At 42.3% G+C, this 8,708-nt stretch overlaps 1 protein-coding gene across 1 annotated transcript; it reads right to left on the bottom strand.

Annotated features, from left to right (window-relative positions):
- Positions 1 to 474: 474 nt before the first annotated feature.
- Positions 475 to 6,612, bottom strand: LOC126990301 (uncharacterized). Its single transcript, XM_050848869.1, has 2 exons — positions 6,410 to 6,612; positions 475 to 2,299 (listed from the first exon to the last, which is right to left on the bottom strand). Exons 1-2 carry the CDS (start codon positions 6,505 to 6,507, stop codon positions 1,519 to 1,521), a joined length of 879 nt encoding a protein of 292 aa, XP_050704826.1. The 5' UTR covers positions 6,508 to 6,612; the 3' UTR covers positions 475 to 1,518.
- Between the last annotated feature and the right edge of the window lie 2,096 nt (positions 6,613 to 8,708).

Raw genomic sequence — 8,708 nt, 5'->3', positions numbered from 1 at the left:
TGCTGTTTCGTATACCCGAGATATTTTTCTGGTCAGGGTTTATATACAGGAATGAGAGATGATAATGATAAAAAAAATATTTCTCTTGGTGCAGGAAAAGGAAGGTGGGAAGCAGACTAATTGTATTTTCCTTTTCTTTCTCTCTTTCCTTTGTTTTCCTAGAGGCGAAAGGAAACATGATTGTGATGAGGGATTTGTGTGGTACGAGAGCCAGACAAACACATAAAAACAACAACAACAACACAAAAAAAGTAAAAGTAAAAGATGACAAAACTCTTTATACATTTCAAGGACACAAACACCCTACTCTTTCTTTTTTCTTCCTTTCCGTTTTTATCAATAAGCTTATATATGTGTCCTTACTCTCTTCCTTTTTTATCGTTTCAGAGTGCATGTGTTTTCAATTTTTATTCAAGGACTTTCCCGACGGGCTCTTTCTTCCACACATCACAAACAGAATAAAACACCGAGGCAGAATAATCATAGTAATATATTTAAAAAGCTCTCGTGGGCAATACATTAGATAGTGACTACAATTCTGTATACAAAAATAAATACTCCATAACTATTACGTAGCATCTGGCCAAAGCAAAGACACACACACACACACACACACACACACACACACACACACACACACACACACACACACACACACAATAGGGGACGTATATATGGTAAGACAGAGATATATTTATAAACACACACACTCACACACACACACACACACACACACACACACACACACACACACACACACTGAAGACTGCACAAACATGAAGAAAATTATTAACAACAACAAGGAAAATATCTATATACCATAATTATATATAAAAGTGTCAAAATTTACCTGATTGAAGGAACATGAGGGGGGAAAAAGATGAAAAGTGAAGGTATAAAAAAAAGTGAAAGTCGGGTGAGCTGAAATTAAGTTGAAGAAAAAAATGGTAGGGTTGAGATGAATGCTTCGAATCGTGACCTTAAGAAACTAACTTCGTATCTCGTGTATCAGTTTTCCTTACCAGAACCTTAACATCTTCTCCTGATATCGTAAGTTAAACCAAGGACCACAACGCAATCTTGGGGTTATCTCATTTTGAACCTTATGGCTTTCTTGGACTTTCGTGAGGGAGGAAGTCTTGGTCTTTGCCCCATGTTTTTACTGGAGCGGGCGGATTTTTTTTACAGTAACGCCAATTGTGACTCAGACGACCTTGTGCTTCAGGTTTAAGGAGAGGGGTAGCATTCTGGTAATCCTTAGGCACTCGTAGGAGGTCAAGAATAGGCTCAAAACCTCCTTATTATGCCTAGGGAAAGGAAGGATTACGACAGAGCAGCCTGGGGAAAGTGTAACTGTTTTTCGTTGCAATAGATGGCGTTGGCGATGGAGAAAAGGCACTAAGAGGGAGGGTAATGGAGGGTTTCAGCAACGTCGAGACCTATTTTCCCTCTGACTAGCTTGGGGGAGTCATTAGGTCCCAGGGAGAGGCACAGCGAGGGTTGCAAGCGTTCGCCACCTCACCGCCTGAAGTTGTAAGGGTACGGCCGCACGATCTTCTGTCCGAATCCAGAGTCCTTGAAGAGGGGACGAGCCTTGACCAGCTTCCTCCTGCCTCCTGTTCTCTGTCCTCCTCGTCTGCTTCCCTTCCCCTTGTCTCCACGTCCTCCGTTTCCTCCTTCTTCTTCTTCTTCTCCTTCTTCTCCTTCTTCTCCTTCTTCTTCTTCTTCTTCACCTTCACCTTCACCTTCTTCGCCTTCTTCCTCTTCCTCCTCCTCCTCTTCGTTACCTTCTCCACCTTCTTCCTCTTCTTCCTCACCTTCTTCCTCTTCCTCCTCCTCCTCTTCCTCTTCTTCCTCCTCTTCTTCCTCCTCTTCTTCCTCCTCCTCATCTTCCTCACCAGACTCTTCCTCATCCTCTTCCTCCGACTCTTCCTCATCATCATCCTCTTCACTCGAGTCCTCATCCGAATCCTCCTCCCCAGACTCCTCGCTGCTCTCCTCGCTGTACTCATCAGACTCCTCGGACGATGATGAGTCTTCGCTGTCTTCGTCGGAGTCCGCCATCTCGAGCGCCTTCTGGTAAGCCGCGAAGAACTCCTCCTTGGCGCGTCTCACTTCCTCGGTGTCCTGGACGGGCGTGGGCAGGGCGTTGCTCTCCACGACGTAGCCCTTGTTGCCGGCCTCGTACTTGAAGTGGTACTCGTCGCCCTCTGGTGCCACGAAGGCGTACTGGCCCGTCACTTCCCCTGAGGCTGATCGCTGCTCCGCCCTCGAACTCGTGGGCAGCGAGTAGAAGAATCTAAGAGGTGAAGGGGAAGGATAGATAACAGGTTTGTGGTTGCATGCAAAACAGACAGACAAACAGACAGACATGCAGACAGACAGGCATGCAATCAAGATGAAAAAAACAAATGGACAAGAAGATGAAAATGGGTAATTAACTATTGAGGCAAATGTTTGTGGAATTGAGAAAGAAAAACAGACAGGTAGAGCAAAAGAAACAGGTGAAAAATAGATAAAAAAAAATGGGTACATAACTATTCAAGGAAGAAGTAATTGAACCTCGAGGCGAAGGGTAATGATAGGTAACAGGCTTAATGAGTAAGGGAAGCAGGTAAGTAGCCAGACAGGTGGAGTGAAAGAGAGAGGTGTACAATTAGATAAAAAATGGTGTAAAATTATCGGGGAGGGAGCAACTGAATCTAGGGACGAAGGGGGATCGTAGGTAACAGGTTTAGGGGGTAAGAAATGCAGGCAGGGAATAAAGGAAAGTGTGTAAAGATTGGAATAGCGAGAGATAATACAGAGAAGAGAAATGGATAGACATAGAAAACGGAAGTAAAAAGCGCAAGTGAAAAAAAAAGAGAGTGTAGCAGGTGATGAATTAAAGAGAAAGCAGGGGAAAGAGAAATAAGTAGGATGTAAAGAAAGCAGGAGTGAAAGAAACAAGTGTGAAAATAGATGAAAACTGATATAAAAAGTATTAAGAAGTTACTGAACCTGGAGGCAAGGGGGAATAACAGGTAACAAGCTTGTGGGGGTAAGACAGACAAACAGACATACAGACAGAGAGAAAGAGGGGTAGGGTAAGAGAAACATGGGTAAGACTAGAAGGAAATGGATGAAAAAGTGATAGAATCTAGAGGCGAAGGTGATAGTGTCGCCGTGGGTTTATTGGAAACGAAAGAAACTGACGGACAAACAGATAAGTAGAATCATATTGACAAGTGTGAAAGAAGTTGAAGATGAGTGTGAAGCGAGATAGAAGGATGGAAAGAAGCGTGAAACGAGAGAGATAAAAAAGCAAGATAAAATGAGTGAAAAAGAGATAAGAACAGACAAAGATGAGTGTGAATCGAAATAGAAGGATAGAAAGAAGCGTGAAACAAGAGAGATAAAAAAGCAAGATAAAATGAGTGAAAAAGGAGATAAAAACAGACAAAGATGAGTGTGATGCAAAATAAAAAAATAAAATGGAAAAAAAATGATAAAAAAGAGCGTGAAAAGATATATAAAACAAGATAAAGATGAGTGTGCAACAAGATAAGAAAACACAAGATAAAAAACGAGTGTGTGCGATGAGAACAAAATAAAAAATGGGAAAACTATAAAATAAAATAAAAAACGAATGAGAAAAGATATAAAAAAACAAGATAAGAACATACTAGATAAAAGTAAGTGGACAAGAGATAAAGACAAGATAAAAAGTGCACAAACAGAAAGATGTAAAAAAAAAAAAAAAAAAAAAAACTCCACGCGCTTTAAGAACATTCCCCTCTTATCACGTCGCTATCTGATGCAGTGCGCGAGAGCTGTTATCACCCTCCCAAATCTCCCTCTCGGACGCGTGGGCCCAGATACACCTTACCTTTCACTCTCGTTCTCAAATAACACCAGACACAATGCAGGCCGAAGGAGGAGGAGGAGGAGGAGGAGGGAGAGAAGGAGGAGGAACAGAGAGAGAGGGAGAGAGGGAAAGGGAGGGGCAATATAACATGGAGAAAGGGAAGGGAAAGGAAGGCTGTGAGATTTATGAAAACAGGTTCCTGCTTTTAGATAGGAGACACACTCCCTTCTTTACCGCCCCTTCGTTCCTTCTCTTCCCCTTCCCCTCCTCCTCCCCTTACCTTCCCCTTCCCCTCCTCTTCCTCCTCTCCTTCTCTCCCCTACACTCCATTAAGCACACCGTTCCCTGCACCTCACTTTTACCTGTGCTCCCTTACCTGTCTCCCCCCTCCCCTCTGCCCCTTCACTCGCCTACCTGTCACCTGGCCAATAAAAAGGTAAATGATGGGAAAGTAATAACCGGTAGCGATCTCCTTTTGTAATTAACGTTTTATTACCTGTTCTTTTCCTTTTTTTTGCGTCTGTATGTCTTGTTTTTTTTTATACTAATTAATTCCTCTTTCCTGTATGATCCCTTTCTCTCTCTTTTCTGCTTTCTCTGCTTCCTACTTCTTCTTCTTTTCTTTTCTCTATTTTCCTACTGTACTTTTTCCTGCTTTCTTTACATTCTACTTCCCCTTTCCTCTTTCCTCTCCTCTACTTTCCTACTGTACTTTTTCCTGCTTTCTCTGCTTCCTACTTCTTCCTTTTTCCTCTCCTTTATTTTCTTCCTGTTCTTTTCCCTGCTTTCTTTACATTCTACTTCTTTCTCTTTCCTTTCCTCTGTTTTTCTCCTGTACGTTTTCCTGCTTTCTCTACATTCTACTTCCTCCTCTTTCCCCTGCTTCCCCTCTAATGCATCACCTGCTACCCTTCCTTTTTTCACATGCACATTTTACTTCTGTTTTCTATATCTACCCATTTCGCTCCTCTTTATTATCTCTCGCTATTTCATTCTTTACACACTTTCCTTTAATCCCTGTTACCCTTCCTTTATTTTCCTTCTATATCTCCGTGTCATCATCTTCCACGGGCATTATTTTTTTTCCCCATTTCTCTATTTTGCATGATCCTCCTTCTTTACTCTCGTTTTCTCTTCCTTTTTACTGCTTTATCACTTCGCTATACTCTTTTTTGTGTGTCTGAATATCTTCCCTCCACTTTTTATACTTCCTTTCCTCTTCATTCATTACTGGTTCACTTACTTTTTTCCTTATATTATCTTCCATACTGATTCGTTACCTCGCTCTTCCTTTGCATCATAAGTATTTTTCTCCACCTCCTCATACACTTTCTTTACTCTGTCTTCTCCTATCTCCCTAATTTCTGTTCCTTTCATTCTTTTTCTCTATTTTTTTTACTCCATATATATATTTTTTTACTGTGTCTTCTTTAACTTCTCTAATTTCTGTTCCTTTCATTCTTTTTCTCTATTTTTTTTACTCCATATATACTTTTTTTTTTACTGTGTCTTCTTTAACTTCTCTAATTTATGTTCCTTCCATTCTTTTTCTATTTTTCTACTCCATATATACTTTTTTTTTACTGTGTCTTCTTTAACTTCTCTAATTTCTGTTCCTTCCATTCTTTTTCTTTATTTTTCTACTCCACCTCCATATATACTTTCTTTACTGTCTCCTTCTACCGCTCTAAATTTCTGTTCCTTCCATTCTCTTTATTTTTCTACTCCACCTCTTTATACAGTTTCTTTGCTGTGTCTCCTTTAACCTGTCTAATTTCTGTGCATTCCATTCTCTTTGTCTATACCTTCTATACTATTATTTTTTAATGCCGTATCTAATGTCCTTTCCTTTTCTGTCTCTCTATCTTCGATCCTATCTTTATTGTGACAGCTTTCCTCCTCCTCCTCTTCCTCCTCTTGCTAAAACTCGTCTGCATACTTCCTCTCCTTTTTTATCACCTCCCTCCCCCCCTTACTCTCCCTTTCACCACCTCCCTTTCCTTCCTTAATCACCCATCATTCCTCTCAGCGGTCAATAAGCTTTTTTCTCCTCTCCCATTCTCTTTCTTCCCTACCACCCATCTCTTTTCTCCCTTACACCATCATCTCTCTCTTAATTTGCTCCTCTCCCTTCTAACCTCTCTACCTCTGTTCCTTCTCCTCCCGATTATGCCTCCCCCTCCCTTTCTCTCTTTTCCCAATCCATTCACTCCTCATTAGCATCCCTCCCTTCCACTCTCCATTCTCTCCCTTCCCTACCATCTGCTCTCCTTCCCTTCTCTCCCTTCCTACCATCCTGTCATCAGCCAATCCTTCCGCTCCCTATGACTCCCTCTTCATTTTCTCTCCTCCCTACTACCCATCCCCTCTCCCCTTCCTACCCTCCCTTCTCCCTCCATTCCCTCCTCTCCCCACCATCCACTTTCCCTTCATTCTTTCCTCTCTTCCCCCACTCTCTCCCCCGCGTGCTCTTCCTTACCTATTCCCCCTCCGCTCCCGCCTCCCTACTGCTCCGTCCTTCCTACCTACCCACCGATGCTCTACTTCCACCCAAGCGCTCACCTGTACCCATCCGGCCCCAGGTAGTTGGAGTAGCGATAGCCGTCGAAGGTGGAGAGCTGCTGGAGTGGCGCCGCGTAGTCCGACTCCACCTGCCTCATGCCCGGGGCACCTTGGCAGATTAGCAGCAGCCCGAGAGCCAGCAGGTGGGGGCTAGGGCTCTGGGAGGGGGCAGCGTAGGGCCAGGAGGATGAGGGAAGCAAGGGAAGGGTTGGGAAGGGTAGGGATGGGTAGGGAATGGTAGGGGAAGGGAAGGGAAGGTAAGGGAAGGGTAGGGAAAGGGTAGGGGAAGGTAAGGGGAGGGTAGGGAAGGGTAGGAAAAGGGTAGGAGAAGGAAAGAGAACGGTAGGAAATGGGTAAAAGGGTAGGGGAAGGGAGGGGAAGGATAAAGATAAGGGGTAGTGAAGGGTAGGGGAAGGGAGGGGAGGGAAGGAAACAATGGGGAAGGAACGAAATGGGGAAGCAAGAGATGGGTAGGGGAGGAAGGGTAGGAGAAAGAAAGGAAGGGTAGGGGAAAGGGAGGGGATGAGTAGGGGAAAGGAAATTATAAGGGAAGGGTAGGGGTAGGGTAGGGAAAGGTAGGGAAGGGAAGGGAAGGGAAGGAAAGGGAAGGTAAGGGAAGGGAAGGGGAAGGGAAGGGTGGGGAAAGGGAAGGGAAGGGTAGGGGAAGGGAATGGAAAGAGAAGGGGAAAGGAAGGTAAGGGAAGGGTAGGGAAAGGGATTGGGAAGAGAAGGGGAAAGGAAAGGAAGGGAAGGAAGGGGCGAAAGGGAAGCGTTGGATGAGATGAAAGGAAGCAAGGCATAAAGTAAAAGTTGCTTCGTTCAGGAGGATTTTTATTACGGCCCAGTTCAGTGAAGGTAATTGAAGCAGTGAAAGGTGCTTAGTCCATATGGGAAGCTAAAGGTAAAAGTATGGCTGCTAGAGGTAAAAAGACCGCAGGTGCTAAATGAAGTAATGCAGCATGGAAGTAAAAGTGGCCTCGTTCCAGGGGGCCTGTGCCTCCCGAGCTCAGTGAAGACACTTTGGTCTGTACAGGAAGAGCTTTAGTCCATAGCGGAAATTAAGATAAAAAAGTGCTAGCAAAATAAGGAATTGCCGATTTAGGTGAAACTGACATATATATACATGAAAAATAGTTTATATGAACGAGAATAAAATGAAACAAATCTAAAGAGAAGTTTCAGTCCACAAAGGAAAGTAAAAGTTGAAACAGATTTGTTCCCCATAAAAAAGTGATGCATATTTGGATAAATCATATTAATACAGAAAATATATATTTACTATAGTGAGGCTGTCAAAGTTCTGACGTGAAGTTTAGGTCAGTAAAATTACATTAAAAGTTATTTTTTTTTGTTAATAGAAATATAGTAGATTAATAAGAAAGAATCATATTTACATGAAAACTATAGGCATTTGAACTTAAGAAAAACTATTGAAACAGTGAAATTACTGACGTGAAGGTAAAATAGAGAACAAGAAAATATATACAAATAGATAAAAAAAACTCGTATTTTCTTGATTCATAATAATAAAAAAATAATGATTTATATAAGAAGTTGGTTTAGATATATATAAAAGGATTATTTATATCTATAAGAGAACGTAGGGAAGATCAGCTCGTCAACAGTCTGGGAAGTCAGAGTCGAAGATTATACAAGAGAATCCAAGACCGAGACCAAGGCGACTAAGACAGACAGAGACAGAAAACTGCGAGACAGACAAACAAGCAAACCCATCTTGACAAACAGAGAGAGACAATAGAAAGATAAACCAGACCACAAGCACGAACACACACACACACACACACACACACACACACACACACACACACACACACACTATTGGGATCAGCAGGAAGATCGTCATTTCCTGCTCATCTTCTTGTTATATACTTTCCCGCTAACACTGCCCCCCCCCCTCCTCTCCCCTTAGCCCCTCCTCCCCTCCCTCCCTCCCCCCCTTCATGGCAGCGGGGCCCAATGTTACCAGTGTGTGCGATGTTATTGTGTGTACTTATGTATATGTGTCTGTGTGTGTAATGTATATTATATCAGGTAAATATTGTATTGTACGTATATATTGCTAAATGATACGTTGTTTGGATGTTGAGAGATGCTATACTAATAATAACAGTAACAATAATAATAAAAATACAGCAGAAGTAAAGAGAAGAATACATATACTTAGGAGATGAATAAATGTGAGACAAATAAATTAACTAAACCAGAAGGAAATCGATCAAATATAGACAAACGAACAACGTCCAGGAAATTATGAGAAAAAAAAACAAGGAAATTCTCA

The sequence above is a fragment of the Eriocheir sinensis genome, unplaced genomic scaffold (genome assembly GCF_024679095.1).
Source record: "Eriocheir sinensis breed Jianghai 21 unplaced genomic scaffold, ASM2467909v1 Scaffold1535, whole genome shotgun sequence".
NCBI classification, from domain to species: Eukaryota; Metazoa; Arthropoda; class Malacostraca; order Decapoda; family Varunidae; genus Eriocheir; species Eriocheir sinensis.
This window is presented reverse-complemented; position numbering and strand designations above follow the sequence as displayed.

What these genes read in the sequence shown, in the direction of transcription:
- LOC126990301 (XM_050848869.1), bottom strand. Translation starts at nt 6,507, where the DNA reads ATGAGGCAGGTGGAGTCGGACTACGCGGCGCCACTCCAGCAGCTCTCC. An exon ending in CTGGGGCCGGATGGGTACAG is followed by an intron (nt 2,300 to 6,409) that starts GTGAGCGCTTGG and finishes TTCACCTCTTAG; the next exon opens with ATTCTTCTACTCGCTGCCCA.